General features: G+C 48.4%; 2 protein-coding genes across 9 annotated transcripts in view; one reads left to right on the top strand and one right to left on the bottom strand.

Annotated features, from left to right (window-relative positions):
- toe1 (target of EGR1, exonuclease) overlaps nucleotides 1-15,885 on the bottom strand; it is a 39,128-nt gene extending 23,243 nt beyond the window's left edge. The window contains exons 1-3 of one of the 4 annotated variants that reach the window (XM_038794164.1): nucleotides 15,792-15,885; nucleotides 14,770-14,941; nucleotides 14,645-14,685 (exon numbers count right to left, since the gene is read on the bottom strand). In XM_038794164.1, the coding sequence (XP_038650092.1) occupies nucleotides 14,645-14,685; nucleotides 14,770-14,880 (152 nt within the window). In that variant the 5' untranslated portion in view covers nucleotides 14,881-14,941; nucleotides 15,792-15,885. Of the gene's footprint in view, nucleotides 1-14,644; nucleotides 14,686-14,769; nucleotides 14,942-15,652 lie in introns of those variants that run through there. The other 3 variants (XM_038794162.1, XM_038794161.1, XM_038794165.1) reach the window with 3 other exon arrangements.
- A 42-nt stretch (nucleotides 15,886-15,927) lies between these two features.
- The window catches only part of mutyh (mutY DNA glycosylase), a 44,720-nt gene continuing 43,653 nt past the window's right edge, over nucleotides 15,928-16,994 (top strand). For 3 of the 5 annotated variants that reach the window (XR_005460314.1, XR_005460313.1, XM_038794158.1), the window contains exon 1: nucleotides 15,936-16,132. The gene's annotated coding sequence lies outside the window, so the exon portion shown is untranslated. Of the gene's footprint in view, nucleotides 16,318-16,994 lie in introns of all 5 variants that reach the window. The other 2 variants (XM_038794159.1, XM_038794160.1) reach the window with 2 other exon arrangements.

Genomic DNA, 16,994 nt, shown 5'->3' on the forward strand with positions numbered 1-16,994 from the left:
ATGATCACCTTCACCAAAATGCCCTCCCACGGATGCCCTGATTAATTCCCCAAGTCCAGCACTGTCCTTGCTCTGCTTGGGCCTGCTCTGTACTGACTGAAAAAGTCCTCCTAAATGCATAAACAATTCTGTGCCTGCTATATAGTACGTTCTATGTTGATTTTATTCCAGTTAATAATTGGGGAATTGAAATTCCCTATTACTGCCATATAGTTTCTGCACTTCTCAGCAATTCAGTCCATATACTTTCTCTACCGGTCGCTGATATTTTGGGGTCCATAGCATACACCCGGCAGTGAGATTGTTCCTTTTTTATCAGTTCAAGCCTGTGGCCTCACCTGATGATCCTTCGAGCATATCATTCCTCTTCAAAGCAGATTGTTTCATTAACCAATATTGGGACCTACCCCCTCCTTCGTTTAATTTTTTATTAGTTTGTGGGATGCAAGCATCACTAGCAAGGCCGGTATTTATTGCCCTGGAGAAAGTGTAGGCGAGCCAGGTGTTGTAGGGTGCCCCCAGTGCAGTTTGGGAGGGTGGTCCAGGATTTTGACCCAACAAAAGAGCTACGTGTCTTTCCCTTTACACACAAATTGTAAAAGTTGTATTTTAAAATGGACACAACAGCTATTAAGATGGCTGGCAACATAAAAGTTTCAGACAGACCCAAAAGCAAATACCTATATTGGGGAGGCGAGGATGTAGTGGTAATATCACTGGTACAAGTAATCCAGAGACCCAGGGTCATGCTCTGGGGACCCAGGTTCAAATCCCACCACAGCAGATGGTGAAATTTTTCAATAAAAGCATGGAATTCAAAGTCTAATTATGACCAAGAATGCATTCAAGAGGCTGCTAGATATGGCACTTTAGATGAATAGGATCAAGGGTTATAGGGAGAAACAGGATTAGGCTATTGAGCTGAATGATGAGCCATGATCATGACGAATGGCGGAGCGAAGAGCCGAATGGCCTCCTCCTGCTCCGATCTTTGTTTCTATCATAAAACCCATATGGTTCTTTAATGCCGTTTAGGGAAGGAAATCTGTTGTCCTTACCTGGTGTGATCCACATGCGACTCCAGACCCACAGAAATGTGGCCGACTCTTAATTGTCCTCTGAACAGGACCTGCAATAAATGCAGGTCTAGCCAGCGACAACCGAGTGAATATATTTCAGAAAAAGTGGATAATTGCAGCCAGTTGTGAAATTCGTACGTCCCTTTATTAAAGATGAACTGTGAGTAGCTGACCAGTCGCCCTACTTCACCATGTCACAGAGACACCCAAACTAAAATCCGTTTTCCGGAAAAATTATCTGAATTCAATGGGGTTATTTAAATGGAATGGATCTTCAATTACAAAAAAACCCTGGCTGTCTCAAAACTCTGAGAGTGAAAGGCTATGGGTAGCACGGTGGTGCAGTGGTTAGCACTGCTGCCTCACGGCACAGGTGACCCGGGTTCGATCCCGGACCACTGTCCGCGTGGAGTTTGCACATTCTCCCGTGTCTACGTGGGTCTCACATCCACAACTCAAAAAGAAAATGTGCAAAATAGGTGAATTGGCCAGGTCAAATTGCTTCTTAATTGGAAAAAAAAATTGGATCCTCTAAATTTATAAAAAAAGTGAAAGGCTACAATATGGGATGTATATCAGCCCAACCCAACTTCTTTTTGTGGAATGATGACTTACGACTCGTCACAGGTCACATGGTTAAGAGCCATGTTTTTTGCCCCTTCTTAAAAAAATAACAGCAGAAACTATTCTGATAAGAAACATCTGGAAAGAGATTGAACCAAGCTGCAAGATAACCACATAGCTAAGATTGAAGGGGAGGCGAGATTTTGTAATAATGTCACTGGACTAGTAATCGAGACATCGGTTCAAATCCCACGGAATTTAAATTAAATTAATAAATCTAGAATTAAACCATCTAGTTCACCAATGTCCTTTAGGGAAGGGAATATGCTGTCCTTACCTGGTCTGGCCTACATGTAACTCCAGAACCACAGTAATGTGGTTGACTCTTAAATACCCTCTGAAATGGCCAAGCAAGCTGCATCAAACTGGTACAAAGTCCAAAAGGATGAAAGCGGATCACCTGGCATTGCCCTAGACATGAGAAATGACAATGGCATACCCAGCCCTGCCAACTCTGCAAAATCCTCCATACCAACATTGGAGCCCAAAATTAGGAGAGTTGTCCCACAGACTAGTCTGTATGATTGCATTTCCATGAGTGTGTTCTATCCCACCAATAGGGTAGACCAACAAGAACCACCCCCCCCCCCCCTCCCAAACCGGGAAGACAAGGGCTCAAAAAGTACTCTGGGTGGCGAACTTCAATGTCCATCAAGATTGGCTTGTTAGGACCACTACTGACCGGGCTGGCTGAGTCCCACAGCTGCAAGACTGGGTCTGCGGCAGATGGCGAGGGAACCAAAAACCAACTCAATCTCGTCATCAGCAATCCATAAAACCATAAGACTTAGGGGTCGAAGTAGGTAATTCGGCCCACTGAGTCTGCTCCACCATTCAACGAGGTCATGACTGTCACAAATGCATCTGACCATGACAGTAATTCTAGGAGTGACCACTGCATAATCCTTGTGGGGATAAAGTTCCATCTTCACATCGAGGATACCCTCCATAGCGTTGTATGGCACTAACAAATGAGCTAAATGGGATAGATTTCAAACAGATCCAGCAACTCAAGACTGGGTATCCATAAGGTACCGTGGACCATCAACAGCAGCAGAATTTTACTTGACCACAATCTGTAACCTCACGGACCAGCAGATCCCCCACTATCATTTCCACCAAGCCAGGGGACCAACCGTGATTCAATGAAGAGGGCATGCCAAGAGCAACACCTGCAGGAGGACATGCCTGAAAATGAGGTCAACCTGGTGCAGCTGCAACACAGGACAATTTGCATGTCAACAGTGGAAGCAGCAAGTGATTGAGCTAAGCAATCCTACAACCAATGGATCAGATCCAGTCATGAATGGTGGTGGACAATTAAATAACTAACAGGAAGAGGAGGCTCTACAAATATCCCCATCCTCAATGATGGGGGAGCCCAGCACATTGGAGCAAAAATCAAGGCTGGCCATTATCAGCCAGAAATGCCGAGTAGATGGTTAATCTTGGCCTCCTGAGATTCCCCTCATCAGCATCACAGATGGATGTCTTCAGCCAATTCAATTCACTCCACTTAATAAACGGCTGAAGGCAGTGGATTTGCAAAATCTACGAGTCCTGATAATATTCCGTCAATAGTAGTGTGCTCCAGAACTAGTATGCCCCTAGCCAAGCTGTTCCAATACAACTACAACACTGACATCTACCCAGCAAGGTGCAAAATTGCCCAAGTATGGCCTGTACACAAGAACAGGACAAATTCAATCTGGCCAGTTCCCACCCACTCAGTCTACACAATCTCAGAAAGTAATGGAAAGGGTCATCAACAGCGCCATCAAGATTTTACTTAGCAATAACCTGGTCACGGACACTCAGTTTATGAGTGCTTGTACAGAGTCCCCTGTGCTGAGCAGAGCTGGTGCACTGGCTTTCCTCTTGGAGAGCAGGTCAAAGTCCACTTGTAGCTTTTTCTTCGCCGCCCGAAGCTCTACGGTAGAGTACTTGGGAGTATCGCCGGTCTACCTCAAGCATGGAGTCAACTAGCTATTGCCTCGCCACCCTTTCTTCCCTAACTCTACATGCCTTGTGGGCAATTTCACCCTGATCACAGCCTTCAGCGCCTCCCAGACCATGAAGGGTGAGATCTCACTGTTCTGGTTGTTAGTAACATATTATCTATAGCCAGTGATATTTTCTTGCCGTTTTGGGGTTCAACCCATCTTGTCTGTCATTTATTCTCCCCCCCCCCCCCATGATAGGTCGGTGCGTGCCGGCGTCAGGGATTTCCACCATGGTCTTCTTTATAAATTCTGTGTCGTCCCAGTTGGGCGTGTACACATTCCTCAAGACTACCGGTTCCCTGCCCAGGACACTGCTGACCATGACATATCGTCCTCCTGGGTCTGTAACTGTCCTTGTTGCAGTAAACATTGTCCTCTTATTTAACAGTACAGCAACCCCCCGGCACTTGTCCCATAGCCGGAATGGTAGGGCTGTTCCACCCAGCCCTTCCTATCCGCAGTTAGTCCTTTTCCTCCGTGCATCTCTTGGAGGAAGACTACCTGCTTTCAAACTTTTCAGGTGGGCAAAGACTGTGGATTTTTTCACTGGGCTATTAAGTCTCCCGATGTTCCAGGTGACAATCTTGATGGGACAGGGGTTTTTGTCCCCCCACCCCCTCCTGCAATCCTGCGCAAAGTGTCCTTCACGTTGGTTAATAATAAATAAAGTCTGCTCGGTGCTCTTTTCACCAGCCTGTTTTGCAGGACATTTCTCCCAAATTTACACCCACCAACAATGAACAATAATCAGTAACAAATATGTCAGTCCCCATATCATTAACAACGATCCCATCCTCCCACCAAACCCCAAACATTAGCCCGCATGTTCACACAAACAAATTACAAAAAGGAATTAGGGATCACCCATCGTCGCCATTAACACACACAGCCCCCCTCCCCCCAACTAATGTTCGATCTTATCCAGTTCTTGAAAGTGTATCATGAATAATGCCCATGAATTGTAGAACCCCCCCATCCTTCCCCTCAGTTCAAACATAACCTTCTCAAGAGTCAAGAATTCCAACAGGTCCCCCCGCCATGCCAGGGCACAGGGTGTAGAGGCTGCTCTCCATCCCAACAGGATCCACCTTTGATCGATCAACGAGGCGAAGGCTACAACATCTGCCTCCCCACCAGTTTCTAACCCTGGCTGGTCCGACACCCCGAATATGGCCTCCGAGGGCCCGGGTCCAGTTTCACATGCACCACTTTAGAAGATACCCTAAAAACTTCCTTCCAGTAATCCTCCAGCTTTGGACAGGACCAAAACATAAGAATGTGATTAGCAACCCCCCCCGCAACGTTCACACACATCTTCAACTCCTTCAAATAATCGGCTCATCCTCGCCCTCGTGAGGGGTGTTCTGTATACCACCTTCAGCTCCAACCTCACGCACGAGGTGGAGGCATTCCCTCTCCGGAGCACCTCGCACCAGAACCCCTCCTCCATATCCTCTCCCAACTCTTCCTCCCACTTTGCTTTGATCCCTTCCAGTGGTGCCTTCTCCTCTTCCAAATTAACTCCGTAAGCCACTGACACTACCCCCCTCTCCAATCCCCCTGTCGTCAGCACCTCCTCCAGCAATGTGGAGACCGGCTCCACTGGGAGGCTCTGTAACTCCTTTCTGGCAAAATCTCGAACCTGCATGTTTCTAAACATTTCCCCCTGTTCCAGCCCAGACTTCGCTTCCAGTTCCTTCAATCCTGTAAACCGACCCCCAAGAAACAAATCTTTTAGTCTCCCATTTCCGAAAATTTCCATCCCACCTCCCTGCCTCAAATCTGTGGTTCCCCCGAATCGGCATTTCCCTTGACCCTGTCCCCAACCCGAAGTGTTGGCGAAACTGCCTCCAAAATCTCAATAAAGCTACTATTACTGGACTCCCTGAGTAATTCCCCGGGGCTAACGGGAGCAGCGCTGTTGCTAGTGCTTTCAATCCCGACCCCCTGAACAAACTCTCCTTCATTCTGACCCACTGGGAATCAACCCTTCTGACCCAGCTGCACACCTTCTCCACATTCGCCGCCCAGTAGTAATACATCAGGTTTGGGAGACCCAAACAAGTTGCCTGCCTTCCCCTCTGTAGCAGCACCTTTCTCACTCTGGCCACCTTCCCTCCCCATATGAAAGAAGTAATCCCTCAATCTCTCTGAAAAAAGGCTTTGGCAGGAATATCGGCAGGCATTGAAAAATAAACAGAAATCACGGCAGCACGTTCATTTTAACCGCCCGTACCCGACCTGCCAGTGACAGAGGGAGACCATCCCACCTCGCCAGATCGGCTTTCACTCTCCCCACCAAACTAGAAATGTTGTACCTGCGGAGCCCCCCCCCCCAAACTAGAAATGTTGTACCTGCGGAGCCCCCCCCCCCCCCCCCCCCCGGGCAACCTGCACCCCCAGGTACCTAAAGTGAGTCCCTGCCCTACGGAATGGCAACCCCCCCCGCGACCACAAAATACTCACTCTTGTCTAGATTTAGTTTGTGCCCCGAGAAAGACCAAAACACTTGAAGCAGCTCCAATATTCCCCCTATCGGCACACTCGGTTCCGACACGTATAACAGCAAGTCATCAGCATATAAGGACACCCTATGTTCTATCCCTCCCGCACTATTCCTTTCCATACCCCCGAACTTCTAAATGCGATGGCCAATGGCTCAATCGCGAGTGCAAACAGCAGGGGGGACAGACGACATCCCTGCCTCGTCCCACGGTGGAGAGAAAAGTATCTTGAGCTGATGTTGTTTGTGCAGACACTCGCCCTTGGCTCCTTATATAGTAGCTTTACCCAGTTCACAAACCTTGTTCCAATCCCAAACCGCTCCAGAACTGCCATCAAGTACCCCCATTCTACTCGGTCAAACGCCTTCTCAGTGTCCAATTCCACAACCACCTGTTTCCTTCCCCTCTGCCGGTGCCATAACGACGTTCAATACCCTTCTGACATTTGAAAAGAGCTGCCTCCCTCTCACGATCCCCGTCTGATCTTCACCGATCACCTTCGGGAGCCTACCCGCCAGTACCTTCGCCAATACTTTTGTGTCACATTCAGAAGTGATATGGGCCTATACGACCCACACGCCATCGGATCCTAATGTTTTTTTTAGCAACAGGGAAATCGATGCCTGACCTAAAGTTTGTGGCAACACCCCCTTGCCTATTGCATCTTCAAACATCCCTACCATCAGGGGTGCCAGCTTATCCTTGAATTTTTTATGATATTCAACCGGAAACCCATCCGCACCTGCCACCTTCCAATTGCATCCTTTATCTCCTGCTCCACTGTGGCTCCTTCTAATGTAGCTCTGTCTCCCTCCCCTAACCTCGGGTACTCCAACCCATCTAGAAATACGTGCATCTCACGGTCTCCCCTGGGTGGCTCTGACCTGTACAACCTCTCATAAAACTCCTCAAAAACCTTGTTAATCAGATCCGGAGCCACCACCAACTTCCCTGCCCTAACCCTCACCTGAACAATTTCCCTTACCGCTGCCTCCCCCCGGAGCTGACCTGCTAACATAGGCCCCACCGTATCTCCATGTTCGTAAACTGCAGCCCTTGCTCGTCTCAGTTGGCGCACCGCCTTCCTGGTAGATAGTTGGTCAAAGCTAGTCTGTAGTTCCTTCCTCTTTTCCAGCTTCGCTGGGTCCCCATCTTCTGCATAACTCCTATCTACCTCCTACATTTCATCTATTACCCTCTGCCGGTCCAACCTCTCCTCTTTGCCACCCTGGCCTTAAACAGAATCACCTCACCCCTCACTACCGCCTTCAGAGCCTCCCAGACAACTGCCTTCGACACCTCACCCATACAGTTGAAACCTACATATTCCTCAATTACCTTTTCAATTTTGTCACAGAACCCTTGGTCTCCCAAACGTCCCACATCTAATTTCCACCCCGGCCTCTGCGCTACCCCCTTCTCCAGTACCATATCCACCCAATGCGGAGCATGATCCCGCCCCGATGGGATCAGCGAGTAGTATCAGTTTGTGTGTGTCCAAGTCGGAGATGGCCCCAAACACCTTCATTGCGAATCCCACATCGTCGCAATTGGGACCCAAAACACTTAACAGTGCCACTAACCTCCCCTCCAGCGCCCCGGTCACACATCACATATGTACCCCCCTGATCTGCCACCACCTTCTCCATCTGGAAGTATACTCTTTTGTTGACCATTACAGATACTCCTCGAGCCCTTTCATCAAATCCAGAGTGAAACATCTGACTAACCCAGCCCTTTAAATCTCACCTGGTCCTTCACCCTCAAGTGAGTCTCCTGCAGCATTGCTACATTGGCTTTCAAACTTTTAAGATGCGCAAGCACCCTTGACCTCTTGACCGGACCTCCTAACCCCCTCACGTTCCACGTGACTAGATAGAAAGGAACAAGGCCATGGAGGGATATGAAAACAAGGATGATACCAACACAAATTAGTGAGCACAGAGAGTGATAGGGGATTGGGAGTTGAGGATTGGGAGTTACTGTGGAGTAAAACATGGGTGGATGAGTTTTGAATGACCTCAGGTTTAGAGAGGGCAGAATCTGGAGACCAGCCAGGAATGCATTGGAATAGACACATCTAGAAGTAACATGGGCATGGTGAGGTTTTAAGCTGATGAGCTGAAATGGGCGCGGTTATGGATTATGAAATTGGCAATCTTAGAGATGGAATGAATAAGAGAAGTGGAAGTTTATCGCAGGGTCAAGTTTGGCGCCAAGGTTGAGAATGGACTGGTCTAATCTTGGATCTTTGTCAGGGAGAAAGTCGGTAAATTAAGGAACAAAGTTTGGAGCAGACTGAAAACATTGGTTTCAGTCTTACTAATATTTATTTGGAGAAACTTTCTGTTCATCCAGTGCTGGAAGTTGAACAGCAGTCTAATAATTTAGCAATAATTGGAGGCGGCGAGGTAGAACTTGGTGTTGTCAGCAAACATACAAAAGCAAATGCTGTGCTTTAGGATGATGTCACCAAGAGGCAGCATGTAGATGGGAAATAGGAGGGAGCCACGGATTGATCCTTTAAAAAAAAAAAAAATTTTTTTTTAATTAAAGGTATTTGAAAACTTTTAAAAAGCATTAACAATGACATCAACACGGTATAATAAACATTTCCCCTCCCATCCCAATCTTCACACACCCCAACCATAAAACAACAATCCGGCTCTCCCCATCTCCCCTTGGAATACTGCATCTGCTGACATTTTAACTTTCCCTGAGGAAGTTGACAAACGGCTGCCACCTCATGGTGAACCCAACCATTGACCCTCTTAAGGCGAACTTTATTTTCTCGAGACTGAGAAACCCAGCCATGTCACTAACCCAGGTCTCTACACTCGGGGGCTTCGAGTCCCTCCACATTAACAAGGACTTTCTCCGGGCTATCAGGGAGGCAAAGGCCAAGACATCGGCCTCTTTTGCCCCCTGAACACCCGGTTCTTCCGACACTCCAAAGATCGCTACCTCCGGACTCAGCACCACCCGTGTTTTTAGTACTGTGGACATTGCCTGAGCAAAACCCTGCCAAAACCCTCTAAGCTTCGGGCATGCCCAAAACATGTCAACACGATTTGCTAGGCTTCCTGCCCACCTCACACAACTTCCTCGACCCCGATAAACTTACTCATCCTAGCCGCTGTCATGTGTGCCTGGTGGACTACCTTAAATTGTATCAGGCTACACCTGGCACATGAGGTGGTATTAGCCCTGCTTAGGTCATTCCCCCCATAGACCCGTCTCTATCTCTCCTCCTAGTTCGTCCTCCCATTGGTCCTTAAGCTCCTCCACCGGAGTTTCCTCAGCCTCCGAAAGCTCCTGGTAAATACCCAAAACCTTCCCCGCTCCCACCCAGGTACTGGAGACTACTCTATCCTGTATCCCCCTGGCGGTTGCACCAGAAAGGCCGGCACCTGCTTTCTCCAGAAGTCTTGCACCTGCAAACACCTAAAACCGTTCCCTGCTGGCAATTCAAATTTATCCTCCAAGGCTTGCAAGCTGAGAAAGCTCCCATCTATAAATCGATCCCCCATCCTTTTAATTCCTGCCCATTGCCATCTCCGGAACCCACCATCTAGCCTACCTGGTACAAACCGACGATCATTATAAAATCGGGGTCCAAACCGATGCTCCCTCCACTCTTTTATCTCCTTCATTGCCCCCAGATTCTCAGAGCCGCCACCATCACCGGACTTGAGTATCGGGCCGACGAGAACGGAAGAGGTGCCGGTATCAGTGCTCCCAAACTGGTGTCTTTGCATGACGCCGCCTCCATCCGCTCCCATACCGACCCCTCCCCCACTACCTAATCATGGCTATATTAGCCATCCAGTAGTAATTGCAACAGTTCGGCAGCGCCAACCCACCCTCCCCGCGACTGCGTTCTAGCAACACTTTCTTTACTCGTGGGGTTTTACCCGCCCGCACAAAGCCTGAAATAACCTTATTGACCGGCTTGAAAAAGGCCTTTGGGATGAAGATGGGGAGACACTGAAAGACAACATAAATCTGGGGAGGACCGTCATTTTCACGGACTGTACACCCCCCCCCCCCCCCCCCCCCCTGTGATAGTTCCCTTCCATTTGTTCTACTAACGGGGATAGGTTTAACTTGTGCAGTACCTCCCATTTCCGGGCCACCTGGAGTCCCAGATACCGAAAGCTCTTCCCTACCATTCTAAGCGGTAGTTCTCCCAGTGGCTTCTCCTGTCGTCTTGCCTGGATCGCGAACATCTCACTTTTCCCCATGTTCAATTTATACCCCGTAAAATTGCCAAATTCCCCCAGGATTCACATTATTTCCCTCATCCCTTCCAACAGGTCTGAAATATACAAGAGCAGGTCATCTGCGAAAAGCGAGACCCGGTGCTCCAACCCCCCCCCCCCCCCCCCCCCCCCCCGCCCCCGCCAAACCAGCCCTTTCCAGTTCCTAGAGGCTCTTAATGCCATGGCCAATGGCCAGAGCAAACAGTAACGGGGAGCGGGGGCACCCTTGCCTCATCCCTCGGTGTAGTTTAAAGTACCCAGACCTCAGCCAGTTTGTACACACACTCGCTACTGGTGCCTGATGGAGCAACCGCACCCTGTTAATAAAGCCCTCACCAAACCGAAACCTTCCCAGCGCCTCCCACAGGTAATTCCACTCTACCCGATCAAAAGCCTTCTCCACATCCATCACTACCACCACCACCACCTCCCCTCCTTCTGAGGGCATCATAATAACATTCAAAAGCCGTTGAACATTGTCCTTGAGTTGCCTGCCCTTTACAAATCCCGTCTGGTCTTCTTCTATCACCCCCGGGACACAGTCCTCTATCCTTGTGGCCAGTATCTTAGCCAGCAGTTTGGCATCCACATTCAGTAGAGAAATCGGCCTGTATGACCCGCATTGCTCCGGATCCTTCTTCCGTTTCAGGATCAATGAAATTGAGGCCTACAACATTGTTGGAGGGGGGACTCCCTTCTCTCTTGCTTAGTTAAATATCCTCACCAGCAGTGCGCTCAATATCTCTGAAAAAGTCTTATAGAATCCCACCGGGTAGCAGTCAGGCCCCGGGACCTTGCCCGACTACATGCCTTCCAGCCCTTGATTATTTCCTCAATTGGGGCTCCCAGCCCTTCCACCAGATCTTCATCTACCCTCGGAAACCTCAACTGATCCAAAATCTGCCTCATCCCCTCCACCCCAGCTGGGGGTTCCGACTCAATTTACTATAGAAGTCCTGAAACACCTTGGTCACCCCCGCTGGGTCCAGGACAATATTCCCGCCTTTACTCTTTACTTATCTTCCTGGCCGCCTCCCTTTTCCTGAGTTGGTGCGCCAATATTCTGCTTGCCTTTTCCCTTTACTCATAAATCGCCCCCCCTTGCCTTCCACAACTGCTCCACCGCTTTTCCGGTCATCAACAGCCCAAACTCTGCCTGTAACATCCGCCGCTCCCTCAGTAGCCCCGTGTCCGGGGCCTCTTGAGTATCTCCTGTCTACCTGGAGTATCTGTGGGCCCGTATCAAGATTAATTCCCCTCTGACCACTGCCTTCAGAGCTTCCCAAATTGTTGCTGCGGAGACCTCCCCATATCATTTGTTTCCAGGTAGTTCTGGATCGACTTGTTAACCCGCCCACAGATCGCTTTGTCCGCTAGCAACCCCACATCCAGTCTCCACAGCGGGCGTTGCCCTCTCTCCACACTAATCCATAGATCCACCCAATGCGGGGCATGATCTGACACTGCGATTGCCGAGTACTCAGCATCCACCACCTCCGATATTAGTACCCTGCTCAGAACAAAAAAAAATCAATGCGATAGTATACCTTGTGTTCATGTGAGAAAAAAGAAAACTCCTTCGCCCTTGGCCGTGCAAACTTCCATGGGCCTACTCCCATCTGTTCCATAAACCCCTTCAATTCCTTTGCTACAGCCGGCCTCCTCCCTGTCCTGTATTTTGACCGATCCAGTTCCGGATCAATGACTGTGTTAATGTCTCCTCCCATGATCAGGTTATGTGACTCTAAGTTTGGGATCTTACCTCAAACCCGCCTCATGAATTCCACATCGTCCCAATCCGGAGCATATATGTTCATGAGTACCACCCGCACCCACTACAGCTTCCCACTCACCATTATGTACCTACCCCCCTTGCCTGACACAATTCGCCCTGCCTCGAATGCCACTCGTTTGTTGATCAAGATCGCTATCCCCCTGATCTTTTGAGTCCAGCCCCAAGTGGAATATTTGGCTAACCCCTCCCCCCCCTTCTCAATCTCGTCTGGTCTATAACCTTTAGGTGTGTCTCTTGTAGCATTACCAAGTCTGCCTTCAGCCCCCTCAAATACGCAAACACGCGAGCCCTCTTGACTGGCCCATTCAGCCCTCTGACGTTCCATGTAATCAGCCTGGTCGGAAAGGGGGGGGGAAAAAAGAGAGCTTCCAGCCTCTCTCTCTCAGCCATCACCCTTTCTTGGCCAGCCTCCAGCTCACAATTCCCCCCCCCCTCCCCCCCCCCCCCCGGACAACACTAGAAACCTCCCCCCCCCCCCCCCCCCCCCCAAAGTCAAGCTCCAGCTTAACACCTGCTCACCCCCCACTGTGCTTCAGAGAGTCAGCTGACCCATGCTGACTTGATAGCACCCGTCCCTGGCACCAAGCAGTCTATCTCCCAATTGTTCTCTCCCCTCTCCCCCCACTTGGACAAACATATTAAAAGCATCACATTCCCCAGTAAACAATCAGAAAAAAAGTGAAGAAACAGCCACTTTAGAAAAATAAATACTCAAAAAACAGAACCAGCACCAAAAGACTATCCCCCCTCTAATCAGCTCCCTGCAAGACAAAGTTACCCGTAGCCATCCAAACAGCCCCTTTACAATTACAATTAGCACTACTTATACAGCCCAGCACAACAAGTTGCTGCCGCAGTACTCTCCAAGGCTTCAGCGTCTTTTAATTCGCCTCCAGCCTCTTTTCTTTAATAAAAGTCCATACTTTGTCTGGTGTCTCGAAGTAGAAGTCCCGTTCCTCATGTGTGACCCACAAACGGGCTGGGTACAGCATCCCAAACTTCACCCCCTTCTTAAAGAGGGCCGTTTTTGCCCGATTAAACCCAGCTTGCCTCTTGGCCAGATCCGCGCCCAGGTCCTGATAAATGCGCGGCTCACAATTCACCCACTTGCTGCTCTGTTCCTTGTCCAGGAATCGGTGAACACGTACCACCATCGCCCTTGGCGGCTCATTCGCTCAGGGCTTCTTCACAAGGGCACTGTGCGCTATATCCACTTCCAGGGGCCGAGGGAACGCCTCAGGCCCCATCAACTTCTCCAGCATGTCCGTCACATAAGGCCTCGCATCCGATTCCTCGCTGCATTCAGGGAGGCCAACAATTCTGCCTCCTGGACCTGTTCTCCAGGTCCTCCAGCTTTTCCTGCATTTTTTTCTGGCGGTTGTTCATCATCTCCACCTTGGTCTCCAGCACGGTTATGTACTACTCGTGCTCGGACACCTTTTTCCTCCACCTCCTGGATTGCTCTCCCGTGGGTCTCTTGATTCTGCACAACTTGATCAATCGAAGCCTTAATCGGGTCCAGCGTGTCCTTCTTCAGCTTGGCGAAGCAATCTTCGAAAAACTTCACCAGCTGCTCCATCAACCACTGTGCCATCTTCCCACCCCCCTTGCTCTCTGCCATGCTTTCCTACGTTGCCAGCTCTGCTCACGTCTTCCTTGTAGGACTTTGTCTTCTCACACGGCCACTTCTGGTCCAATTCTCCATGTACTGGAGGGGGTTTTCTCCTCACTGTCTCACTCTTCACCGATTTATCTCAAAATCCGGAAAAAACTGGGGGTGGGGGGAGAAGGTCCAAAAGTCTGTCACAGGCAAGAGCTATCAAATGTGCGACCTACTCCTCCATGGCCACCACCGGAAGTCCAAGGATTGATCCTTGATACCAAGGGTAATGGTACGGAAGCAAGGGGAGAAACTACTAAGTGATTATCTGGCTATGATTAGATAGATAAGAATGGAACCATACGAGGAGACCCACTCAGCTGGACGACAGGGGGAAGCATTGGAGGAGGATGGTATGGTCAACTCAACGGCTGAAGACAGCTCAAGAAGGGAAAATTTACTTGTGCCAATAACATAGGATGCAAGTTGTGACTTTGGCAGTGGCAGCAACTTGATTGGAAGGATTCAAACATGGTGTTCCGGGAAAGATAGGGATGGGTTTGGGAGAGGATTAGTTCAGGGACTTGAGGGGAAAGGGAATTTGGAGATTGAACAGTAGCTTGCAAAGACCGAGGGGGTCTAGGTTTGCATTTTTGAGGAATGGGGCAATGGCAGCATCAATTTGAAAGAACACCACTCATCACAATATTGTAATAATATTACTGAACTGAATATAGAAGGATAAGCTCCTTTAACCACAACAAAGTTTCTACTCACTGTGCCAGCAAAGCTTTTCGTGTCCCAAGTCCACTCAGTTCCTGTGAGTAGAGCAGTCAAATATAAATGTTTATCATTTTAAAATGACTTTAAAACAATTAAGAGATAAGAAATGCTGCACTCACAGTATCAATGGCTATGAAATTTGCTGTCCTTACTGCAAGCAGCATAGATGGCCAGATCTCCTTAAAATTGTCAGTGTGGACATCAACAACAGGCACTTTCATAAAGGACATCTTCACCAGATTTTCATCAATGCCAAATGATTTGTTAAATCAACTTCATCTCATTCACAGTCTTTAAAAAAAGCACATGTTAAATAACTTTTTTCCAATTGACATATATAATTTTACAAGGACACTATGTCTGCACTAAAGTATTTTCTTTTAAAATCACCTCACCTTCCTCTCTGGCTAAACCTTATTATATTGCTTATCCATCACACACTTAGAAGAAAAAACAACATTATTTTCAACAAAAACCTTAAATGCAATTGGGGGCAATTTAAACGCCATTGTAAACTGTTCCAACTTTGCTCACTAGTATTACAGCCATGTTTTTAAAAATTAAAACCAATAGAATTTTCTCTTCTTTAGCTGACATTTTAAAATAATCCTGAGCCTTATCCCCCAGTCAGGAAAATCACAACCATGCCAGTGTTGAAGTGCAATTCAGGGTAACGACGAGTGCTTTGGGCGTTTGGCTCGACACCTACCCGCTCAAATTCAAGGTGCTCGTCTTAAAAAGGTAACTAAAATAGTTTTTTTTAAAAACCCAGATTGTTGCACTGGCTTCCCTCTTTTGCAGCTAAATTCGGTTACCCAATTTTCTCTGTGTTGCCCCAGATAATTATAGGAGATCAGAACATGTTTCACTAAAGAGAGACGTTTATGCAATTCAGATAAAAAGGCGCCATGGCACATTGTAGAAAGGGCGCCTGAAGCAATGGAGACGGTCCCCCACCGCTTTGGGATGTCCTGTTGCTGCAGTTCTTCGTCCTCTACCTACCCATTCACTCAATCCCTCTCTTTCTCACCAGATGGACATTTATGTGAAGCCTCACTGCTCCGATTACAAGGTTGATGCACCAACAGGGCGAGGGAAGAGACATTGGAGCAAGTGGGACTCGGACTCGCCATGAACCCACCTCCACAAGCCTCACGGACCGGGTCCTTCTCTGCTGCGGTCGCTCAGAACCGGAGCAATCACAAAACCCCCTCCGGGCGGGGGCGGCGTTAAATTCGGCGAACAAAAATTAACGCCTTGAGTGGTTGGGGCGGAAAATTGTCAGGCGCACCCGCGCGCAAAACGTTTAAGCGACAAGTCCACGGCAATGTTTTCACAGGCAAATCGAGTGGAGAGTCCGAGGCAGGTCCTTCTTCTTCGATGTCGCCTTCGATTAAGGTCTATTGGAGGATGGCGGGGGGGTCCGGGATCGCCGCCGGTGTAGATCGGCCGAGCGGAGCCCAATGTGGGGGATGTTGAACAGTGAGTTCTCACCAAATATCCATCTGCCCGTTATTTTCGGGTGAAGTTGTGGTTTATCCGGCTGCCGGGGGTTCTCATTAGACCCGGAACGGATGTCGTGCAGCAAGTCCAGGCGGCGGCTGCTACAAGATTGTTTATTATCCTCAAAACAAACACGAGGAAACCACGCGGAGGCTGAGCTTTAGATATTGTGGAGCAGGGCACCAAGCCAGACACTTAAAAGTTTCCTTATGGTGACTCCTGGCATTTTTTACGTCCACCTGAACAGGATAAATGAGGGTTTCCACCCCTTCACGATTGTATTGGGTTTGGAGAGCTTGTTGAACTGCATGATAATAGGGTGATTTATTGTTGGCTATCAATCTTCATGAGCTGGATTCATTTGTGAAAACTGGACTTTTCTTCCAGCTGCTTGCAAATTGGCAACTAAGAGTTAGCTACCATGAGTCATATGTAGGCCAGATAAGGATGACAGATTTCCCTCCCTTTAGGGACGTTAGTGATGTTTTTTTTTAAAACACCAATCACTGATAGCTGTGTGAGAGACTAGCTTTCAATTCCAGATTTGTTACTTGAATTTAAATTCCACCAACCGCCATGGTGCGATTTGAATGTTTGACCCCCAGAGCATTAGTCTGTGTCTCTGGATAACTAGTCCACTAACATTACCACTACACCACCATCTTCTGCAAATAATAGCACAAACATGGAGAGAATTGGAACCTTATGCATTTAAATCACAGAAGAAAAGCTATTCTGCCTGTTGTATCTCTACCAACTCTTTCCAACAATCCTGTTATCTTCCCCATATCCTTGAATCTTTTATCATTTTCAAACATTTATCTGCTTTCTCTTCAAGGTG

This window comes from Scyliorhinus canicula, chromosome 4, assembly GCF_902713615.1.
Source record: "Scyliorhinus canicula chromosome 4, sScyCan1.1, whole genome shotgun sequence".
In the NCBI taxonomy this organism is placed as follows: Eukaryota; Metazoa; Chordata; class Chondrichthyes; order Carcharhiniformes; family Scyliorhinidae; genus Scyliorhinus; species Scyliorhinus canicula.